Genomic DNA, 24,529 nt, shown 5'->3' with positions numbered 1-24,529 from the left:
TGTAACCTCATATGGGGATTTATATTATGTTATGTTTTCCAGTTAATGAATTTTAACTAGATTTAACTTGATTTTACAGTCTTTGGACATCATGTCTTGTGTAACTCTTCTGGCAATATGGCAGTGCTTGCTGTTTAAACCTTTTCTTAGCCACAGTGGAAAGATTTCCAAATTCATAAGCAGTCTGACTTCCTGAGCTATGACCTGAGGCATGATCCATAGATAAGCCATGAGGGAGTTTGGAAAGAGCAGGCCATCTTGGGATTACGATGCAATTTTTTACCAAGAGACATCTTAGACTGACACGACCACTTTAGGATGATTTTACTTTTGTTGTGTGTGTCATATTGCAGGTCTGTGGTTCTTTGTGAATGCTACCCAAACAGAAACCTTCCCATTTTAATCCCAGGGCATATTTACCTGATGAGAGGAGGGCACATAGCTTAGCGAGCATATTATTTGCATAAGTGTCATCAGATATTAACTTCTTGGCAAAGGTCTCGTGATGCAAGATCAAGAGATCTCTGCCAAGAAATACGTAGCATAGGGATGGGTAACCTTTTTGCTTTCAAGAGCTGCATGCAACAATGGGTGGCAACTCAGGGGCTGTACTGCCTGCCTGCGTGCACACAAACACTCATGCACATACACACTCGGTCTCTCAAGTACACACATGCAAACACTCAGGTGAGCACATAGACACACACAGACACACTCCCCACCTCATCAAGATCACTTCCTCACTTCTGTTAGCAGTAAGGAAACAGTGATCATGATGAAGCTCACTTACTGGGGGAAGTCAGAGCCTCTCCCTTTGCCCAGTCACCCAGATCAATAACTGTTTCTTCACTGCTATTAGCAGCAGCGAAACAGCAGTCTTCAGCAGTATCACTGGGGAGTGAAGTTAAAGGCTCTCTCTGCCCCCCAGTGATTCTGATCAGGTTCACTGTAGGGAGACAAGGTCAGAGCCTCTCCCCGCCCCCATCCCCAGCCTCCAAGATCCTAATCAGGTTTGCTGTTTCTCCACTGCTAATAGCAATGGGAAAACAGCAATCTGTTCCCTGCCACCCGCTGGTCAAGTGGGGAAAAGTGGGCAGGGCACCCCAGGGGTTCTGCTAGCCACATGCTGCTTGCAGGCTGCTGGTTGGCCACATATGACTTAGCACATCAATATCTGTAGGCGAATATCTAAAAATGGAAGGTTCAAGAAGCAACAGGCACCCGTTTGCAAACATATGCATCATACAATTACAGGGAGCCATTGGCTGGGGTTGGCGGCAACTCCATTTTGAATGTATGTTCGCTAGCAAACCCAAATGTGTTAGTTTGCATAATGTGCGAAATGGCCCTGAGAACCAGAGCGCTTTTGCTAGTCAGGGTGGACAGTACTGGGCTAAATGGGCCGTTGGTCTGACTCAGTAGAAGGCAGCTTCTTTTATCTAATATATAGGTGGCCACAAATAGACTTGTGATTTCACCAGGGGGCAATTTCTTCTCCAAGCCTCAGCACAAGTAAGGTAACATCCTCTCTCTCTCTCTCTCTCTCTCTCTCTCTCTCTCTCTCTCTTTCTCAAATCCTCTGAACACACCAGAAGAAGGAGAGGCGGAGGTTTTATCTAATTTGCACTGAGGTTTGGGTACGATAAGAAACATCAGGAGCGATACATCTTTGCCACTCCCTGAAACCTTATGTGCATGCTAGAGGACTTCTGGGAGGGGGAGGGAAAGGGTTTCTGGGAGTACAATCAACACTGGTTAGTAAGCCAACCCAATATTTGTGGAGCCCTGTTTATATTTCAGTATCCTCCACAGACATTTCAGTATCCTGTTGGTTCCATGTGATGTGAGCATAGTCCACCAGGACTATCAAATTCTAGTAGAAACAGTGGCCTTTTGGACCATGCCGCTATTTTTTGTCGCCCATCTGGGTGATTCATATCTAAATTGTGATTGGACAGCAGATCCATAGGACTAATCTTCTAACTTAGGATGCCTATGTGTAAAACAGAAAGAGAAATTCCCAACGTGATAGCATAAATCTCTCATTCTGCACCAGTTTCATGCTTCAGGTTCCTCTTTTCTGCCCAGAAGTCAAGTGATACATTTCCCATGTGTTTTCTGGAACAAGAGTGACTTTGGGTACAGCAAAGTGTAAGTCTAGTGTAGAATGAGAAACAAGTGTTTGGGGGCCCTTTGTGAAACAAAACTCCATTGTGAACTCCATTGCACTAAGAAATGGAATAAGGGGTTTTGTTTCTTGCGGAAGTGGCGTGGTGTACCCTCAAGGACCCATTTCACTCACTCCTGATTTGCCAGGCAGCTGCACAATCTGATCAGGAATCAAGTCAGGTTGGCCTGCTGTATCTTAAGCTTCATGCTTGATTCCCCTGGGGCAACTGCAAAGTCAGTCTTCAACCGTCCTGGGCAAACAACACCATATGGGCATGCCCTTAATGTCCAAATATAAATATGTTCTTGTACTTCCACTTTTAATGGGGACCAAACTGCAAAAACAAACATCCCCCCCCAAAAAAAGGTTGGCCCTATGAATGTGATCAAGCAGAATGTTCTTCATAGATGGGGCTCCACTTTTCCTGTTTATTTAGGCTTCAGTAATATGGCACTAATAGCAAAAAAAAAGAAGAAAAAATGTCAACAACATTTTGATTCAATATAACATGGAACTGTGCTATCATGAAATATAAAAAAATGGGAAACCAACAGTCCAAGATGTGGCTGTTTTGTCTAGTTTATTTTTCCCTTGCTGCTCACGTTTCCTGCTAGTTAAGTAGGAAGATTGCATCTAAGTAGGAAGTAGTAAAAATCGCAGGTAAAATCCAACGAAGTAGTTGTACTGACAGAAATGCTTCCAGGAGTGGGCGGCGATTCCCCCTTCCCCCTGTGTGCCCTCAAAATCCTCTCTGCAGGGTCAGGGAACCCTCCGGAGCGAATTTTCAGGGGGCATGGGGGGGCCTACAAGAGAGGGAGAAAGTCCCACAGTGAGAGCAGAGATGTTGGATTCTGCCCCACATGCATAAAAAACATACATACAATAGAACACAATTAATGAAAAATCTGAACATATCCATCTCAGCTTAGTGTGGCCACCAAATTACATCCAATTATACCCAAGATGATACTTGGAGCAAAACTTACTTTTCTTTCCACTCAGGCAGCTTCATTTCCTGAGGGTTGGGATATGTTTGCATCCCCATAGCTTCCATCAGGTTCCAGCTTTACTGCCAAACTATCTGTAACACTGTATGGGCCCAGGTGTCTTTGCACAGGCATACATCACTCTGCACTGCACTGCACTGCATCATAGCTATGGTGGTTTACAGTTGGCATCAGCATAGGCTTTGCATTCTGTAAGTGTGGCGTGGTGGTTAAAGTGTGGTGTAGTACTTAGGGTGCTGGACTGGGAGTTGGGAGACCCAGGTTCTAATCCCTACTCAGCCCACTGGGTGACTTTGGATCAGTCAGTGACTCTCAGCCTAACCTACTTTACAGGGCTGCTGTGAGGATAAGATGGAGAGGAGGAGGAGGATCATGTATGCTGCCTTGGGCTCCTTGGAGGAAAATCAGGATATAAACATAACAAACAAATAAAGTTCTACATGTAGAACATGAAAGCTCCTACATATACAGCAACTATAGACTATAAAGTCTGTGACATAGTGCAACTCAGAGCAATGTGCACAGGCACACAGACATCTAGGTACTCTCATATTCCTGTTACTTAGTTTCCATTTCCCCTTTGCCCTCTTCCCATTCAACTTCCCAGCTCTTTAGTTCCCCTTCCTATTCAACATTCCTTCCTCTCATTGTACCTTTCTGCCATCAACACAGACTCCTCCCATCCTTAGGTCCTATGATTATTTCTAAAACCTAAATTGACCTTTCACTTCACTAATAGAAACTGTACTTCTTGTGAACATTCTATGGCATCATAGCAGCTGAGCCAGTGATGAGCCATGGGGTGTTCACACTGAGGCAACAGCTAATTTATGAGATAAGGGTGCATTATTTCCATGTGAGTGGGCTTGGGTATCATAGAGGCTAAGGGCCTGGCATTTCCCTATTAAGAAAGTACAGTGTGTTGTAGTGATTTAATGCGCTCAGTTATGTCAGCTAAAATAAATGGGATATATTATGAAGTTAACATATGATGTTCCACAATCAAGATTCTCTTTTACACAGATGAGCACCGTTGGTATTACTGAAAACGTCAAAGGTGATAATAAGAAATTTGAGATCTGGTACAATGGCAGAGAAGAAGTTTATATTATTCAGGTATTGTAGGTCATACTTTTTCCAGCTGCCAATTCTTCTTGTTTTCTTCTGGATATTATGAATTCCTTTGATATCATAGTGTGGGGGATGACAGGGTGAGTAAAAGAGAGACTTCATGGGGAATGTTACTTTGCTTCTTCCTTCTGTCAGAATAACAAACACAGGACTCTCAAGAACATGAGACATAAGAACATGGACTGGGAGCTGGGTAGTTCCTGGTTCAAGTCTTACCACAGGCACAAACTCAGTAGGTTGTGTCAGGCAAGCCACCATTCTGTTAAGGTGGAATGGCGCATTCCTCATTCATCCTATGGAACCCCTCTATAAAGAAGCTTCTGAGGGAACAGTTTGCAGGGGTGAAGAGACAAGTGGAAAGAGGAGCACGTAACCTTTCCTTCTGCTGCCAGTTCTCCTCACAACCACCCCCCACCCCCATGTTCTTGTCCCTACCTGGGGTTCCATATTTGGGACGGAACAGTTAGCATTTATACAGCACTTCTTGAGTGTGTTTCACATACACTGTGACTTTGGACATACCTCCTTGCAGGAGTGGTGCATTATTTTTCTGTTGCAGGGTGAGCTCTGCTTCCCCCTGCTTTTACTCTCTAATGATACTTGTGCCCCGCTCCGAATCCAGGCAGGCTTTCAATTTTTTAAAATATTTTTTTCCAGGTACCTGATAGAGTCATCTGGTTAAATGTTTACTTGGCACCTTAAAAAAAAAGAAAAGAAAAGCCAGTCTTTTTCTTTACGTTGGGACACTGCTGCAGTCCAGACATGGTGCTGTGGGAGTAGCTTCATGATTGGCATAAGGGCCAGCCAATTACCATTCCGCACAGCCTGGGGAGGGAAGAGAGAGGTGGCTTTGTGATTGTCACATGGGCCAGCCAATCAGCACTCTGCGCAGCAGGCTTCTGCTGGAAACAGGAAGTAGCGTTTGCTCTTGGGCTTGATTCTCTGAGAAAGGCTATACATCTGACTGGTTGAATGGGAACTGGGAATTCACAGCGGGCTCACCGCTAAAGCTATGAACCCAGCCTATCTCAGTAAGTAAAGACACCAGAATGAGCACGCTCCGGGAGAGAGCGCAGGACAGGAAGGCCTGGCGTGCTATGATCCATGGGGTCACGAAGAGTCGGACACGACTGAACGACTGAACAACAACAACAAACCCACTGAAATACCCAACACGTTCAATATCATACTAACAAGGCACAGATTCTGATCTTCTGTTTGAAGAAGGCATTCCACAATTGTGAGATAATCACCATGGTTTCCTCCTGCCCTGCCACCCCAATTTCTAAATGGGAAATCACTCTCATCTGAGCCCGTCACTCCCAAGGCTTAGGCAAGCCAAACCTCTCTTCTTGCCTTCTCCTCCCCTTCCAACCCCTTCACCTTGACAAATACAATTTTGAGAACTGATTTCATTAAAAAAGGAAGGGAGGAGGGAATGGTATATCCGAGGCCATAGGCTTATGACTGTAGGAATACTGTCCTAGGATATTTAAGGCAACTGCTCAGACCTCTTGTAATTCCCATCTGCCCTGTGTTTTGCAGGCTGCTTCTGTGGAGCTGAAGAATACCTGGGTTTCCGAGATTAGAAAAGTCCTCACAGGACAACTGGAGGCTTGCAGAGGTAGGATGCCATGTTGTGGGAATGGTTTATTATAATAGTAAGGCTCTGCTGTATTCCCCATCCCTCACCTTTCGGAGGCCTTATAGCCATATTTTCCCAGCTGCAAGTTGAGGCACTTCAAGCCATGAGAGAACTGCTAGCGTGCCATGAAAAATCCATCAGTGACATTCTTATTTGTTCCTGTGAGCCCAGAGCACCACCTACAGAGGAGTTGGCCCATTTAATCTCTGCATGAGTCACTGCTCTGATCTTGCTTCCTCCTAATCAGTGGCTTAATCAACCTCCCTGGGTAATTTTGCTGCATTGAGTGGATTATTCATTTCCTCCCAATGCACAGATGTGTGGGAGTATTACCTGGCCTCAGAAGAGGCTGCCTGTTACCATCTTACACACTGTTAATGGAAAATGTTTGAATTATGATGCCTCCCCTAAAAGGTTTTCATTTAGAGTGTGGAAGGTGGCAACTGACTGACACATGCTTTGCATGCAGAAAATCCCAAGTGCAACCTCTGTTAGCATCTCCAGTTAGAAGGAACAGGTAGCAGGTGACCGGAAAGACATTTGTCTTCCTGAGATGCTGGAGAGACACCGCCAGTCAGAATGAATATTAATTAATTTATTTATTTATCTGCAGCATTTATAAGCCACTCTATATCTTAAAAAGATTCCTGAGTGGTGAACAATAAAGAAAAAAAAAGAATAAAACTATTTAAAATCAAGTTGTACCATGGCAGATAATTCAAGGAAAGCTTGTTCAAATAAATAAGTATAGATGGGCAAATATTCTGGACTAGTATAAGTGTCAAGGTGGACACTGAGCCCATAGAATCCCAGAGTAGTTCTGATTCTGAGGAAGAGCAGTCGCTCCTGGGAGAGGAGTGCGCTCCTCTTTCCCAGGGCCCACAGCTGACGGAGATTCCTCCCACCAGCATTCCTAGATTAGATAGCAGTCCTGGGAGTGACAGAGCGTGGGAAGCAGACTTGATGGACGCGCGACGCCGACACAGAGAGCGGCGCCAAATGGAGGGCGCAGAAAGGAGGCGTAGTGCCTGGTTGGCGCGCAAACAACGGCTGCGCCCAGAGGCTCCAAGGGAAAAGGGGAGGGACTCTCCCTAGTCCTTAAGTTCAGGGGTCTGCCAGTAATTCTCTTTCAAACGGGGACCAACTGTTCCAACTTAGGGCATAGGTACTGTGCTGCTCAGATCTAGTTGCAAACGGTAGAGTTGTTAAGTTGTAAAAGAAGAATAAAGCTTTGAAAGGAATCCCTTTGTCTGTGTCTGGACTTAGCTACTGGATTAGACTGAGAGGCCTCCAAGGAGCCCGTGACAATAAGGCAGCTTAATATGTCCCTTTTGTGATGTCAGAGTGAAGTGTGCCTCCATTTTTATTTTTGGGGATGGGGGTGTGGGGAAAGGATGCCCAACTAGGAGCCAATAAAAGCTTCCCTCAGAGCTAATAGCAGCTTCAGGGGACTATGGCTGGGGAGGAAAGATTAAACTCATTTTCCCATGTGCTGTGGTCCCAACAAAAATATCTCTGTCTGTCTGTCTGTCTCTCTCTCTCTCTCTCTCTCTCTCTCACACACACACACACACACACACACACCCCTGGCATTAACATTACAAAAACAACAAATACAGCTGCACGTTGTATTTAATGCCAAGTCTAGTTTGGCCCTCAGTTATCAGAATTGTGAGAAACACAGGCAGCAGGGAAGGGGATTTAAATCTGTCTTTCTTTTGCACTACACCATCTATGTTTTGCCCCTGGCAAACTATTTTAGTTTGAGGTGGGGGAGGAAGCACTTGGCAACAAAGTGCTTCCTCTCCTTCCTTTCTTGGAATGAAGAATTTGGCTGAGGTTGAAACATAATGAAGCCATATTGGACAATCCCTCTCCCTGATCCTGGAAGGAGGTGAGACATGCCTTGCCTACCTTCCTCACCCAGTCAGAGCACCTGCCCCACCTCCAGCATATCTGGATGTCCAGGCAGAGTGTAGCATTCAAATACTGCCTAAGCACATAAAATCCAATGCGATCCATTTTGCATGACCGATTTCCTTGATAAAAAAATAGTAATTGACACCATGATCTGGGCATACACACATTTTATTCTACTTGCATAGGCCATATTCGAACATTACACCCACATATGGACATCCAGAGATGTTGGAGGCAAGGCAGGCATGCTCACTTTTCTTTTCACACATATCACTGATCTGGACTAGGGAGAGATCTTATCTGATCCAGTCCAGTGAGACTGATAACTACTGAGTGTGGCTTTCTGAAGGGACCCTGTTGCCCCAGTTGTGCCTAATACCAGACAGCAAACAGTACCATTCCTCCCTCTCTGTTCCCATCAGAAAGGAGAGTGCAGGTGCCCACCCCACTGGTTGCATGGCTTCTCCACATCACCCTGGATAAGAGTACACATTCTCCAGCTGCAGTACTGGTGCTGAATGAAACCATTGCAGCTGAAAAGTGGGAAAACATGTTGGGTTACAGAACACACATGCACTGCCAAGGGCACAAAACAACAATAAGACTTGCGTGTTGAACATCAATTGTTGTGAGCCACCCAGAGAGCTTCGGCTGTAGGGCAGCATAGAAATGAAATGAATAAATAAATGTGAAATACATGAGTGACTTTAAATTCTTACATCGTGTAAGCAAGCAGTAGCAGCCAGCAAATGTGTGTGAGAAGGAGCATATTCCTCCTCTTTCCTTTGTGCCTGTTGACAGCAGCTTCTCTGATCAGGCCCTGGGATTCTTTTTTGAAGGGACTGTACTGTTCCTGCAGGGCAAGGCACCTGTAATACCAACCTGCCTGGTCACTGAGGTCATCAGACCTATGGCCCAGTTGGAGTCCACCTGAAGAATAGCCTTCAGTGTGGTGGCCCCCTTTCTTTGGAACTCCCTGCCCCTGGAGGTCAGGCAGGCACCAACACTGTGTTGTTTCCTGTGCCTCCTGAAAACAGCACTGTTCCAGGAAGCATTCCTTAACTGACCAACCATGTCATGTGGACACACATGATTGCAGCTTCCTAATTTTCCAGATTCAGTGCAAAGCAGGCACCTAGTCCTTCCTCTTTCCCTCCCTGTGTGTAGACCAGCCTCCACTAACCTAGTGCCACTGGCCATACTGTCTGGGGATTATGGCATTTGTAATATTTGTATTTGTAATATACCACATCTGGAGGGCACCAAGTTGGGAAGGCTTGTGTGGGGAACCACTGGCCCTCCGGATGTTCCTGGCGTAGAGCTCCCAGTATCCCTGACCACTGGCCATGCTGGGTGGAGCTGGTTTATTTATTTAAAGTATTTTTACCTTGCTGCTCAGCCAAAAAGGCTCCCAGAGCAGCTTCCATATAATTAGTAAAACAAGACAGTTCCTGCCCACAGACTTACAATCTAAGAAGAGACAACACAGAAGGAATAAGGAATAGGGAGGGAAGAGGGGAAAAGTGGACGGTATAGAAATATAATTAATACATAAACTAAATAAGTTTCATTCATTTTCATTTCATTTATTATATTTCTGTACTGCCCCATAGCTGAAGCTCTCTGGGTGGTTCACAAAAATTAAAAAACCATTAAAATACATTATATAAAGTATAAAACCATTCACGTAATGACATAGAACAAACAGCACACACAACAGCAGCATATATCTAAAACAATGTAAACAAGTTATAACAAACTACCCTCTCCTGTTGGTGGTGCTACTTCCCTCTCCAGTCAAATGAATCTGCACCAATCTACTGAGGACGAGGAATGGAGCTAATTAGTTCCAAGTGCCTGAGCGCAAGTGTTCATGATTGTCCTCATACGTCCACATGCAAATGCAAAGAAACATTCACAAATGCCACCCTTCCTTGCTTTCTTTGACAGAGGCCAGCCAACTGCACCAAAGAATCACCGAGAGTGTGTATCATGCACCCATGAATTCATCCAACTCCTCCAGGTAATGAGTACATTGATAGCTACTGTATAGTTTGCCATTGTGCAGGGCTTTATGAAAGATTAAGGCATATCATCAGAGAGGAAACAGAATGCTGGGTGGGGCTGCTTGTCATCTGATTTTGCTTCTGATGGACATTTGGAAGGCAGGAAGGTTCTTTTGTGCAGATGGCACTGGTTAGTGACCTGGTGTGGGAAAGGAGAATGTTGCCCTGCTGTTGCTATTAATATTATTAATTTGGTTTATGAGTCGTCCAATAGCCAAAGCTCTCAGGGAGACACGTGCAACAAAAGCAAATACACTTGCGCATTCTATCTAGCCTTTTTTTACTAAGCTGTTCTTACAACGTGGAGGATTGCTTGTGTTAGGCTGTTTCTCCCTGCTGTTCTTTGCTCATGGCTCAATTCTGGAGGGAAGGCCTCCTCTGCTTGCTGATCTATGTACCTGGTCACATTGATATCCTCCCTTAGCCTCCATCTGCTGTCTCCAGTCCCTTCCCCTCATGGACATGACTTGTCTTCTCCACTCTTTTCCTAGGCCTACTGCTCCCTTTGCCCTTCCTTCCCTTGGCCCAATGCAGTGGCTCCTCCTTTCCTATACTCCCTGCTTTCTTACCTCTTGTCCCTAGAAGATTTCTGCCTAAGGCAGGGGTGTGCAACATGTGGCCCATGGGCTCTATGTGGCGGCCCATGGGCGGATTGTGTGGCCCTGCCATCACCGCACTGCCAAATTTGCTGCCAGAAGTTTGCACAGCAATGGCAGGAAAAGAACACCAATTTCTCTTTAAAACAAGGTGCTTGGGAAGCCACAGATTCCACTTTCCAGAATTCTTTGAAACTTCTCTGATGTCACAGAGGGGCAGGGGCCCCTTAGGTTAGGGGTGGACAATGTCTGGGAAAATCATGTGCCCTGAAGTGTCCCGGAAGCGTGATTATGTTTAAAACAGGGTGTACACTCCCTGTACTCCTCGTTTTAAAGATAAATCAGTGGGGATTTTGCTGCCTCATTGCCATATTGTGGTGGCAAATTTGGCAGCACAGTGGGGTGTGTCCCCTGGTGGGTTGCATGGGTATGTGGAATTGGCCCCAAGCATCCTGGAAGTTGCCCACTGCTGGCCTAAAGAATCTCCTCTGAGACATCAGAGAAGCTTCCTAGAATTCTGGAAGAGGGAATTTGCGCCAAGATCCACAGCAAGACCTGAGGAAGGAAGGCAGTGTGAAGAAAAAGGTTGGAGGAGTTCTGTCTGTCTGTCTGTCTGTCTGTCTGTCTGTCTCTCTCTCTCTCTCTCTCATATTTCTATACCGCCCAATAGTTGAAGCCCTCTGGGTGGTTCACAACAATTAAAACCACAAAATACAGCATAAAATACAATATAAAATTTAAACATTTAAAACTACAGTATAAAAGCAAAACCAAAATAAAGCCTAGCAGCAATGCAGAGATTTAGAGGTTCATCACACGAGGCTGAAATCCCGCATCCTTACCGAGGCTTTCTGCTTTTGGTTTCTTTGCATGATTACGATGGGCTCCTTTACAGGGGGACACATGATTTGAATTGAAAACTTCCTTTCTTGGCAATGTTCTATATGTTTCCTTATACAGCACCATCTAATGGCTGTATTATAATACAACTCCGTCATTACACACTGTTGATATCTCACATTAATGTTTGTTATCGGCTTATCGCCGATCTTTTAAAAAGCGGGATAGAGTTCAAAAAGCGTGGGGAAGCTCCGAAGGTTCACAACATCATATAAAAGTCCTGCAAACTTCCATGAGTGACCAATCATGAGTGTGCAATAAAAACCTCATGTAGAAATGCTCTTAAAATACAATAACAGATTTAACTAACAGAACTAAAAATTCTGTTATGGGCCAAGGAACCCAGGAGTTTTTGGGTACTTCCAGGCCAACAGCTCTTAGCGCTACCAGTCAAAAGACACTGTGCAGTTATTGCAACTTTCATTTCTTAATGGATTTTCTGTGGTAAGGAAAAAGACAGAAAAAGCGGTGGGGAAATGTTGTTGTTGTTGTTCGGTCGTTCAGTCGTGTCCGACTCTTCGTGACCCCATGGACCAGAGCACGCCAGGCCTTCCTGTCCTGCGCTCTCTCCCGGAGTGTGCTCAAGTTCATATTCATTGCATCGGTGATGCTATCTAGCCATCTCATTCTCTGCCGTCCCCTTCTCCTTTTGCCTTCAGTCTTTCCCAGCATCAGGGTCTTTTCCAGAGAGTTTTCTCTTCGCATTAGGTGGCCAAAATATTTGAGCTTCAGCTTCAGTATCTGTCCTTGCAATGAGCACTCAGGGTTGATTTCCTTTAGGATGGACTGATTTGACCTCCTTGCAGTCCAGGGGACTCGTAAGAGTCTTCTCCAGCACCACAGTTCGAAAGCATCAATTCTTCGGTGCTCAGCCTTCCTTATAGACCAGCTCTCACAGCCATACATTACTACTGGGAAAACCATAGCTTTGATTAGACGGACCTTTGTCGGCAAGGTGATGTCTCTGCTTCTTACTATGCTGTCTAGGTTGGCCATAGCTTTCCTCCCAAGGAGCAAGCGTCTTTTAATTTCATGGCTACAGTCACCGTCTGCGGTGATCCTGGAGCCCAAGAAAGTAAAATCTCTCACTGCTTCCATTTCTTCCCCTTCTATATGCCAGGAAGTGATGGGGCCAGATGCCATGATCTTCGTTTTTTTAATGTTGAGTTTCAAACCAGCTTTTGCACTCTCCTCTTTCACCCTCAACAAGAGGCTCTTGAGATCCTCTTCGCTTTCTGCCATTAGGGTGGTATCGTCTGCATATCGGAGGTTGTTGATAATTCTCCCAGCAATCTTAATTCCGACCTCTGATTCATCCAACACGGCATTTCTCATGATGTACTCTGCATATAAGTTAAATAAGCAGGGTGACAATATGCAGCCTTGTCGTACTCCTTTCCCAATTTTGAACCACTCGGTTGTTCCATGTCCGGTTCTTACTGTTGCTTCTTGACCCTCGTACAGGTTTCTCAGGAGACAGGTAAGGTGGTCTGGTACTCCCATCTCTTTAAGAATTTGCCACAGTTTGTTGTGATCCACACAATCAAAGGCTTTAGCGTAGTCAATGAAGCAGAAATAGACGTTTTTCTGGAATTCTCTTGCTTTCTCCATGATGCAGCAAATGTTGGCGATTTGATCTCTAGTTCCTCTGCCTCTTCGAAACCCAGCTTGTACTTCCGGTAGTTCTCGGTTCGCATACTGCTGAAGCCTAGCTTGTAGGATTTTGAGCATCACCTTGCTGGCATGTGAAATGAGCGCAATTGTGCGGTAGTTTGAACACTCTTTGGCATTGCCCTTCTTTGGAATTGGAATGTAAAGTGACCTTTTCCAGTCTTGCGGCCACTGTTGAGTGTTCCAAATTTGTTGGCATATTGAATGCAGCACTTTAACAGCATCATCTTTTAGGATTTTAAATAGCTCAGCTGGAATACTGTCATCTCCACTAGCTTTATTGTTAGTAATGCTTCCTAAGGCCCACTTGACTTCACGCTGTAGGATGTCCGGCTCAAGTTCAGCGACCGCACTATCATGGGTATCAGGGACATTCACATCTTTCCTGTATAGTTCTTCTGTGTATTCTTGCCACCTCTTCTTAATCTCATCTGCTTCTGTTAGGTCCCTGCCTTCTTTGTCCTTGATCATGCCCATCTTTGCACAAAACGTTCCCTTGAGATCTCCGATTTTCTTGAAGAGATCTCTAGTCTTTCCCATTCTATTGTTTTCCTCGATTTCTTTGCATTGTTCATTTAAGAAGGCCTTCTTGTCTCTCCTTGCTATTCTCTGGAACTCTGCATTCAGTTGGATATATCTTCCCCTTTCTCCCTTGCTTTTCGTTTCCCTTCTTTCCTCAGCTACTTGTAAAGCCTCATCAGACAGCCACTTGGCTTTCTTGCATTTCTTTTTCTTTGGGATGGATTGAGTTGCTGCCTCCTGAACAATGTTACGGACCTCCGTCCATAGTTCCTCAGGCACTCTGTCTATCAGGTCTAATCCTTGAAATCTATTCCTCACCTCCACTGTATATTCATAAGGGATATGATTTAGGTCATACCTGAATGGTTTAGTGGTTTTCCCTACGTTCTTCAATCTAAGCTGAAATTTTGCAAGAAGCAGCTCAGGATCTGAGCCACAGTCAGCTCCAGGTCTTGTTTTTACTGACTGTATAGAGCTTCTCCATCTTTGGCTGCAAAGGACATAATCAATCTGATTTCGATATTGACCATCTGGTGATGTCCATGTGTAGAGTCGTCTCTTGTGCTGTTGGAAAAGAGTGTTTGCTATGATCAGCGTGTTCTCTTGGCAAAACTCTATTAGCTTTTGTCCTGCTTCATTTTGTACACCAAGGCCATGCTTGCCTGTTATCCCAGTGATTTCTTGACTTCCTACTTTAGCATTCCAATCCCCTATGATGAAGAGGACATCTTTTTTTGGTGTTAGTTCTAGAAGGTGTTGTAGGTCTTCATAGAACCGATCAAACGCAGCTTCTTCGGCATCAGTGGTTGGGGCATAGACTTGAATTACTGTGATGTTGAATGGTTTGCCTTGGATTCGTACTGAGATCATTCTATCGTTTTTAAGATTGTACCCCAGTACTGCTTTTCCCACCCTTTTGTTGACTATGAGTGCTACTCCATTTCTTCTAAGGGATTCTTGCCCACAGTAGTAGATATGATGGTCACCTGAATTAAATTCGCCCATGCCTGTCCATTTTAGTTCGCTGATTCCCAAGATGTTGATGTTCAATCTTGCCATCTCATGTTTGACCACCTCCAACTTACCTTGATTCATTGATCTGACATTCCAGGTTCCTAAACAATATTGTTCTTTACAGCATCGGATTTTCTTTTCACCACCAGACACATCCACAGCTGAGTGTCCTTTCGGCTTTGGCCCAGCCGCTTCACTCTTTCTGGCGCTACTTAGAAATTCCCTCTGCTCTTCCCCAGTAGTATATTGGACACCTTCCGACCTGAGGGTCTCATCTTCCGGTGTCATATCTTTTAGCCTTGTGATACGTTCCATGGGGTTTTCTTGGAGGGTTACAAATGGAAAACGTCACCATCTGGACCCATACACACACACCGGTACAATTCTGTGAATGAGGGAGTGCAAGATAAAAGCCTCATCTGGAAGCACCCAGAGAGGCAAGTCACACCAGTACATGAAATCAAAGTCTTTCACTAATTAGTGAATCTTGGCTTGTAGCTCAGTCGTTTCCTAAAAAAAAAAAAAAAAGCGCTGTTACACACCTGGTAGGCTAAAATCAAAATAAATAAATGGAGGTAGCCTCTCATGCCGTGTCTCAACTTTAAGGATTGCTCTTAACTTAGATCCACGTTGCCAAAGCAATGAGAGCTTATTATGTCATTGCAGCAAAATATATTAGATGTGCAAGGAGCCTTAAAGACTCACTGTCTAAGAAGAAAAAGGTAATATTGCTGGCTTGCCCCTGCTCCAAGGCAGATACTCCTGTCTCTGCTGGAGTTTACCATTCTGTCTCATTTTGGTCACCTAATGCGAAGAGAAAACTCCCTGGAAAAGATCCTGATGCTGGGAAAGACTGAAGGCAAAAGGAGAAGGGGATGGCAGAGGATGAGATGGCTAGATAGCATCACCGATGCAATGAATATGGACTTGAGCACGCTCCGGGAGAGAGCGCAGGACAGGAAGGCCTGGCGTGCTATGGTCCATGGGGTCACGAAGAGTCGGACACGACTGAATGACTGAACAACAACAACTCCCTCACTTAACGTCTTCCTGCAAGTCAGAAACCAAAGACATATAGGAATAATCCCTTAGGACTCAAAAGAAAAAAAAATGAAGTTATACTATTATGTCTTTAGCATGTCTCTGAAACATTCATTCATTCAGGTGCATACAATTCAGCAACAGAGGGAAACTGGTATCATTGGTGCCACACCCAAGAAGGGTGGCTAGCTTCATTAATCAGATGAAATTGCATCCACGCAATTGCCCCCTCTTGGGTTACTCACACTTGATGTGCAACTACAATTATTTTGTTGACAGCCAGAAACCAAACCTGCCTTGCAACACCAGAGACACCTCCTTGGATGACAGGTACAGAGGAAAGCTATAGAACACCTTCTTTTATCTTTACCTGTGGGCAGGCTGCTTTGACTATTTCTGCAAAATTGCTGTTGTTATTTGGAAACAGCAGGGCAGGGCTTTGGAGGAAAGGAAAACCTGGTTGCTGCAGGAAAGGAATAGAGGTGATTGAACGATTAATTATACTGTTAGTGGCCCTTTCAGGTGCCCCTTACAGCCCAGTGCCTATGACTGCAAAGAAATTCAGGATCTCTTCCCACAATGTAATCTTTGCCTCTTAAGATTTCTGTAAGTAGAGCTATCAGTGTGAGTGCCTTGAGGCAAGAAGATCCTAAGAAGACCCCAGCTGAATCAGCATTCTGTTCACACAGAGGCCAGCCAGCTGTGTGGGAAACCCACAAGAAGGACATGAGTGCAACAGCACCCTCCCACCCATGATCACCAGCAACTGGCGTACATAGGCATACTGGCTCTGATACTGGAGGCAGCATACAGCCATCACGACTAGTAGCCATTGATAGCCTTTTCCTCCAGGAATTTGTCCAATCCCCTTTTAAAGCCATCCAACTTGGTGGCCATCACTGCATCTTGTGGTAGTGAATATCATAGTTTAGCTATGCACTGTGTGAAGAAGTGCTTCCTTTTTTCTGAATCTCCCACCATTCAGCTTCAGGGAATGACCCCTTTGGGATCACTATGAAAGAGGGAGAAAAATGTCTCCCTATCCACTTTCTCCACACCATGCATAAATGAAGTCTTAAAGCCTGACAAAAGAAATTTGATAGACAGTAACATTCTGGTGCGTTTCAGTGGGAACTAGGACGGCCCAGGAAGGCCATAGATGATGAGCAGCGTCATCGTTCTTCCTTCTCACCCAATCCCCATTAGACTAGGGGAGGGAGCGAGGGGGGGGGGTGCGTGGCAGGAACTGGATCTGAAAAGGAGGCACAGAGCTGACTTCATTCTCTGCCAGAAATCCTATGGCACTATGGGTTTCCCTAGGGGTTTGATGGGGAGCAGGAATCTGTTGGAGTGTGAATGTTCTGGACCCTCATCTTATGCTCAGCCTGTATGTAAATAAATCGCATATCACAGAAATGCCATAAATCTTGAGTGACTTCCATCTAAGAAAACTGAATCCTGGGTAAGCACTGGAACCCTTGAAACTTCTCACCGCTTGGAGGTGGGGTGCATACATGTGTAACAATATTTATTTATTTAACCTGAGGGTGGGGCCTGTGTTAACTTAAGCTGCTTCAGGACAAATGCTATCTCCCAAAGTACCTTAGATCAACATAGGTCCCACCCTCAGGCTTACAAAGACAAGAAACACAAGGGAAAGGGAGTGGAGGAAAAACGCAGAGGAGGGAGATGAGACTGAGAATCTCAGAATGAAGTGGTGAGTTCCAAACGGGCGCATCTCCTCGGGCTGGGCTGATCTTGCTTGGACAGAGGCAGTGCAACTACCAGTTTGCTCTTATTCCTTTGACTGATGGCAAAGTGTCCTCCTTCCCTTCATGTAAATAAAAAGTTCTCAGTATCCTTGGTTTTCAAGACTTACAGTAGTGCAGGGCTGTGCTAGCAATAATAAAAATCATGCACTGAGATAATTTAAATTCTCATTCAAAAGTTCCAGGGCTGCAACTAGGAAAATATGGATTTTGTTAAATCTGTTCTGTCTGTGTTTTGCAGATTGTCAGGCGTCTTTTGTTCTGTCATTGACGTAATCGAATGTTCAAAACCAGACTTTCGTTCTACTTGTGCTAATTCACATTAGCGCAAATGTACACTTGTTCAAATGTGCTAATTCACATTAGTTAACTTGATTAATTCACTGGATGCCAGTAAGCACATTTGTGCATGTGCACATTACTGCTAATGCACCCATGTGCTAAGGTGCATTAGCGGAAATCCCCCCCCCCCCCAGTGAAAAACGGGTCCACAAGTCTACGGAATTGTGTGTGGGGGGGAAAGCCAGTCTGCTGTGGCATCGGCCAATTGGACTCATAGATATCCGAACCCATTTGGATCTGTTGCAGATTTCTCCGACATCCCTAGCTGCGACAGAGAGGGCCCTGGCCATTTTGGGGGCTTCTCAATTGTATAAATTGAGGGGGAAGTGGTAGATGATGTGGAGAGCTAGATTTCTGAGTCAGCTTAATATACGTACAGCAAATTCTCTTCTGTCTCCTGTCCTGTGGTACATTTTTTACAGTCAAAAGTTCATTTGGATAGGAACATTTTTAACCGGGTGACATGATAATGATGACCTGAGGAATGATGATGGCCTCCAGCAGCCTGCCCCTTCAAGGGCTGCAGAACAACAGTTGTGTGTCTTTTGTCTCTAAAGGTACGGCAGAAAGTCGGTGAGTTTGTGCGAAAACAAATCTGAACTCTCAAGCCTGGAGATGTCAAACAACCGGGACCGGAACATCAGCCCCAATGTCAGACAGAAAAGAGGTAGGCGATGTAAGAAGGATCACTTCCAAGGAGAGCCCGGGGGAGATGGTTTAGACATTGCTTTTCTCCACTGAACAGCTGTGAGCTTTCCCTTTCCCACATCTGCTGTTTGGGAAGAGGGGAGGAGCCCTCAAGGATCCATAGTATCAAATGAAGGCCCCCAAAGAAAGATACAAGCTTCCTTCTAGGCCTTGCAGAGAGTTGATCCACATGTTACGAGCATAACGTGGAGACTTCTAGAAAGAGCTTTTGAATGGTGACTTGCCCTCGCCTTGGAAGTTATGCAGAATGCTGTTCCTAACTTCCTGAGATCAGTTCACATATGCATGGACAGGACATCCCTTGACCTCTCATCATTACTCAATGCTTGGGGCTGGTTCACACATATATTTTGTCATTTGAACATCAAGTGATCATAGAATCATAGAACAGTGAGGTTGGAAGGGGCCTACAAGGCCTTCAAGTCCAACCCCCTGCTCAATGCAGGAATCCAAGTCAGAGCATCCCTGACAGATGGCTGTCCAGCCTCGTCTTGAATGCCTCCAGTGTGGGAAAGCCCACTACCTCCGTAGGTAATTGGTTCCATTGTCGTATTGCTCTAACAGTCAGGAAGTTTTTCCTGATGTTCCGCCGGAATCTGGCTTCCTGTAACTTGTGCCCATTATTCCGTGTCCTGCACTCTGGGATGATCGAGAAGAGATCTTGGCCTTCCTCTCAGTGACAACCTTTCAAGTACTTGAAGAGCACTATCCTATCTCCCCTCAGTCTTCTCTTCTCAAGACTAAACATGCCCAGTTCTTTCAGTCTCTCTTCATAGGGCTTTGTTTCCAGTCCCCTGATCATCTTTGTTGCCCTCCTCTGAACCCTCTCCAGTTCGATGTGTGTAATATCAAAAAATGACCTGGACATCTAACACAGGGATGGGCAACATGTAAGTAGCATGTGTCCCTGGACTTTTATGTGGCTGCCCCACTACTACTGATGAATTTGTCATGGCGGCAGTGGCAAAAAAAACCCTGGCAAAACAGCTGTGAAACAAGGTGCGTGGGGAGAGTGTATAACCTCTACTTTTGTGGGTCCTGTGGCGCTTAATTAGAATAAAGCTTGCAAAGATATAACTGAACAATATGTCTTTAGTAAAAATTAAAATTGCAACCATTTCCCAATACAAATAAATGCAGCAATTAGTCCTTCTGATTCCAAACAAAAATATGGAGTTCTTGCTTGCAACTTTGCAGTAGGCCAATTCCAAAGTGTCTTTGATTTCACAAAATGCTGGACACTTCAGTAGTCTTTTTGTAGATGCCTTAACTTTAGTCCACAGGACAATCCACAATTGGTAGCTTATACATCGTAGTTCAAGGTATTATCCCTGCAATAATAATATGAATATAACAAGTATCAGAGATACAAACATGATTTCCCATCGCCTTGAAATTCCTCTATACACAAATATCAGTTCCGTTTACCTTATACAAGGTGATAAGAGCCTATAATCATAAAACAGTTCTCTAGCATTCAGCTTCCCAGCAGAACAAACGGACTCTTTTTGTGTGTTTTTCTCTCAGCTGTCCCTCTAAGCGAGGACTCCACCCTTAAGGGACTAAGCCATTCAGTCTATAGGGGTTACAAGTGCACCCTGTTTTAGGGCAAGATCGTGTCCTGGAGTGCAATTTTGCTTTTAAAACAAAGCGCTCTCTCCCCATGTGGCTTGTTTTACAACAAAACTGTGGAGGGTTGTGGAAGCCATGAGGGGCAGGGGTGTGGCCCCCAGTGGGCCCCTGGAAGTTCCTTACCCCTGATTTAGCACCAGAGATGGTTAGAACCCTCCTATGACCTCACATGTGACCTTGCTACCTGAGATAGTCTTTAAATGGAGTTGCTGGGTATCAACACTGGGGCCTTCTGCATGCAAACCATTTGCTCTGCTGCTGAGCCCTGGCGCATGGCAATTGGCCTGGCACATTGCCTAGATGGGCCACCGTCAACATGTGAAGCTGTCACAGTGAGTCAAACCACTGGAGTTCTGTATTCTCTAGACTAGTTTTGTCTCCTCCAACTAGCAGAGGCTCTTCAAAACCTCAGGCAGAGATCTTCCCCAGCCTTGATGTCTGGTATCTTTTTAACTAGAGATGCCAAGGGAGCCAGTGAATTCAGTTGACAGGCCGTTGACATGGCGGTAGGCCCCGTAACAGACAAACCTTTCTCTTGCTGGCAGAAAAGGCTGTTGTGGGTAGAGCTGACACAAGACGAACCAGCTGCCAGGCGAAAAAAACTGAAACGTTCTGTTAACAGGAGGTTTGGAAAACAAGAGAGCTTTTACTTTAGGATTTTTCAAAATGTGGGGCTGCATGCATCTGGAAAACCAGCAGTTTCAGCTATTTGAGGTTTGGGGAGACTGTCCAATTCTAAGTGGCAGAATGGCTGAGAGAGCCCTTCTTTTATGTAGTGGTGCGTCCAACCATTTGCACGGTGCGTCTTGTGCACCATCTACTGGCTGACTGGGGATTTAACTTCAAGTTAATGTCCGGAACTTTCTATCATTCTGAGACAAACATTCTGTTAAAGTAAACTAAAAAAAAAGTTATTGTAAGAATGACCTAGTTCACAGATGTGTCATGAATGTGTCAGTACAAACAAGATTTATTTTCATTTCTATGAAAAGGTAAATCATCGTATACATGAGAAAAATAATAGCTCTGGGATGAGCTGGCCTAGATGGCTCATCTCTTGTACAGAAAGCAAAGCAAGCACAGACCAAGATCTTACTTCAGCCTTCCCAACCTAGCACCCTGCAGATGTCCTACACATAGGCTGTGCTGCCTGGGGATAGTGGGAGTTGTAGGACAACACATCTGGAGGGGACCAGGTTGAGGGAAGACTCCTTAACTTAAGGCGCAGTCCCATGTGTGTTTAGACTGAAAAAAGTCCTACAACTCCCAGCATTCCCCAGCCAGCCATGATCAAGGAGACAATAGCAGGATTTTTTTAAATACAGAGTTCCATAATCACACAAAAAAATTATCTGTAGCTCATACAGACTGGAATTCCTTGTACATGTGGATGGGGTTGTTGTTAATTCCAGATTACAATTTTGAGTCAGCCCCTTCAGAAACATCCCCAAGTATCACACAATCAATCATTTTGTTTACTTACTTTTTTGCAAAGTCAAAACCAGCGTTAGATATTATGATAGGGAAATTACTATTATAAATATAAAGAGATAAATGAGGTATCAAATTAAGGGCGCAATCCTAGGCATGCTTTGCCAGAAAAGGATCCTGCAACTCCCAGCATTCCCTAGCCAGCCATGCTGGCTAGGGAATGCTGGTAGGACCTTTTTCTGGCTAAACATGCCTAGGATTGTGCCATTAATAGGCTAGCTGCCTCATAAGATAGTAGTGCTGGGGGCAAGATTTCAGATTTCAGGGGTGAGGGAAGACAAAAACATTTCTGTGGGGGACCAAGGAGATTCTCAGCAAGGTCTTGGATATATTCAAGATTAAACTGCAAAAACAAAAAAGAGTATTTTAACAGCTGTTCATTGGGGTTAATTTTTCACTATAGCAATGTTATCAATACAGGTCAAGGGCCTGCCTGGGTAGTAACTACATGGCCCCATTGAATTCTTTCTAATGACAGTCATTCTGGAAATTGAACCAGCCAGTTGGCTGGAAATATAGAACAATCACACACAGTCTGAAATGGGGGGGGATCCCCCCTCCCCTAGTACAGGAAGTTTGTGCTTAATGCACATTGCACAAGCCTCCAGCATCAAGGAGGTTAAGCTCGGCCCTGTAGACAGTGCATCAGTCATGGGGCACACTGTTGTCCCTGTTCGCCATGCTTAGCTCAGGCTGAGCTCAGAACATCTTCTGGGGATCAGACACACTGGATGAGCATCCCCAGTCCTCACTCTGCATCTTAAATGTATGAGAAAGACATGATAGTTAGGGCAGTCTAGCAGGATTAACTCGCTGCTTCTTCTTCCAGCAACAGGCAACGGTGACCTTTTCATACACAGACAGTTTGCTCAGCTTAGAATATTAATGCCCCTGTTTGTTTTTTGAAATCTTGATTGTATATAGTGTATTTATAAATGGTTTATAACTGTATATTTTGCATTAGGTTTTTTTTAGTGCTTCTATTAAAACTATGGCATTCTTTTCTGCAAGCCATGTTGAGAGCTTTCTTTTAAGTGGAAAAGTGACTCGTGCATTTATAAAATAAATATTTGGGGAGGAGGAGCTTCAGAGGGAGAACTTCAAAGAAACAGTGCTTCAGTTGGGAATAGGGAAGGATAAACACATCATGTAGGACAACCTTCTCCAACCTGGTGCCCTCCAGATGTGTTGGACTACAACTCCCATAATTACCAGCCAGCATGGCCATTGTCCATGCTGGCTGGGAATTATGGGAGTTGCAGTCTGACAGCTCTAGAGGGCACCAGGTTGGGGAAGGCTGTTGTAGGTGGAGTTATGTCTTTATAGTACATGTAAAGTTCATCTGTAAACGTGCACTACACCAGAGGACCTATTTAAAAAGAATCTCCTACATCCAAACTAGCACTTGTTAATTTTGTGATGAATGCCGTTGGGCTTGATTGCCTGTCATTCCATGGTAGTGTTGGAGGGTTTTATGGGCACTAGATTTTTAATTTTTTGTTTTTCAATTACTTCTTTGCTGACTTGTCTTTTCAGAACTGTGTATCCCCCCCCTCCCCCGGCGCTATTCCATTTTGCTCTCAAATGAAACTTAGCTAGTCAAATTCATCCTTTGCACAAGAGGGATCAGTTTGGCTGCGCTAGTTTGATTACCTTGATTTCCTGGTCACCTTCCTACCTGCTTACTTGCTGCACAAGCATGGGCTCAAGCTGCCAGAGTTTCATGTTTGTTAACTGTCTGTCTCTCCCCTCCCTTCTGCCCCCACAAGCTCTTCTAACCTTTGCTTTCTTCATACGCTGCAAGGTTGACCCTTCCTGCCTTACTTCTCTCTTCCCTCTGCCTCTTTCTCCTAGCCGATTCTTCCACCAGCCTTAATCTTGAGCGCTCAGCTCTTGCTAGAAAGCGGTTTACATTGCAAGGTCTTTCCAACCGCAGAGCTCCACCCAAAGGTAAAACAATCACACACACCCCCTGCAGCATTTGGTCGCCAGCCACATGTCTTCCTGAGTGCTGTCTCCATTCCATAGTGCCATCCATCACTCCTCTGCAAGTTTGGCCACTTCCCATTGTAATGTCTTTGTCTGATGTACCCGTCCCCTGTTCTTTCCTAGACTTTTTTTAAATAGTCACTTGCTGATGTTTACAAAAGGGTGCCTTTAATAGGGGTGCCACCTGGTTTTGCTGGTCCTGCTTTTGTACCTTTAATAGTAACCTGACACACACATGCATTTAGCAGGTGAATCTTTTCATGGCATGGAAAAGATAGGTGAAGGGAAAGCTTCAACTACTAAATTTCTGCTGTTGGGCTGCTGTTAAGGACACAAGGACAGGAGCAGTTTTATCTGGGAAGACTAGATTTTAGGTACATTTTTACCCATGTGTTAAGAGCAACCAAACTGAAATAAACAGGAACAGCGCTGGCTCCAGGTTTTGGATGGCCCTTAGGCAAGACACCCTCAGTGCCCTCGGCGTCTACTTTCTCACTGCCATTGTCACCAGCTGCAGCTTCTTGTCCTCTTCCTCATCATTCGTACCATTTGCTTGCTTGCCAGGCAGAGAGCCAAGGAGCAAACAGGCAGTGGCATCTACTGCTCCTCCTTCACAGCACTACCACTGCCTGGGCCAGAGCAAGAGGAGGATGAACAAACAGGCTGCAGTGTTGAAGAGGAGGAGCGGGTCCAGGGGTCTTGTCAATAGGCCCCTGAAGTGCCTAACTATGCCGACCCTTGAGGCCAACCCTGATGTCCAGACCTCTGCTGATGTCTGGATTGCAAGGATCAAGAGCACCAAAGAAGTCCATACAGTCACTGAAAGGAGGGCCACCTGCACAGGCCCTCGCCCAGCAATGAGATATGCTCCATTCTTCACACTGTATGGTGAGCCTGCACGCATCCCTTGCTGTC

The 24,529-nt window shown here is 45.0% G+C and overlaps 1 protein-coding gene across 1 annotated transcript in view; it reads left to right on the top strand.

Moving 5' to 3' along the window:
* MCF2L2 (MCF.2 cell line derived transforming sequence-like 2) overlaps window positions 1–24,529 on the top strand; it is a 344,940-nt gene that overhangs the window by 293,515 nt on the left and 26,896 nt on the right. Inside the window, exons 23-27 of the mRNA XM_084847599.1 lie at window positions 4,201–4,293; window positions 5,854–5,932; window positions 9,824–9,896; window positions 18,352–18,461; window positions 23,480–23,575. Of these exons, the coding sequence (XP_084703725.1) occupies window positions 4,201–4,293; window positions 5,854–5,932; window positions 9,824–9,896; window positions 18,352–18,461; window positions 23,480–23,575 (451 nt within the window). The remainder of the gene's footprint in view (window positions 1–4,200; window positions 4,294–5,853; window positions 5,933–9,823; window positions 9,897–18,351; window positions 18,462–23,479; window positions 23,576–24,529) is intronic.

This window comes from Heloderma suspectum, chromosome 3 (assembly GCF_057233095.1).
Source record: "Heloderma suspectum isolate Gila_16-S chromosome 3, 16-S_ref, whole genome shotgun sequence".
Taxonomy (NCBI): Eukaryota; Metazoa; Chordata; class Lepidosauria; order Squamata; family Helodermatidae; genus Heloderma; species Heloderma suspectum.
The sequence above is the reverse complement of the archived record's forward strand: the minus strand, read 5'-3'. Positions and strand labels throughout refer to the sequence as shown.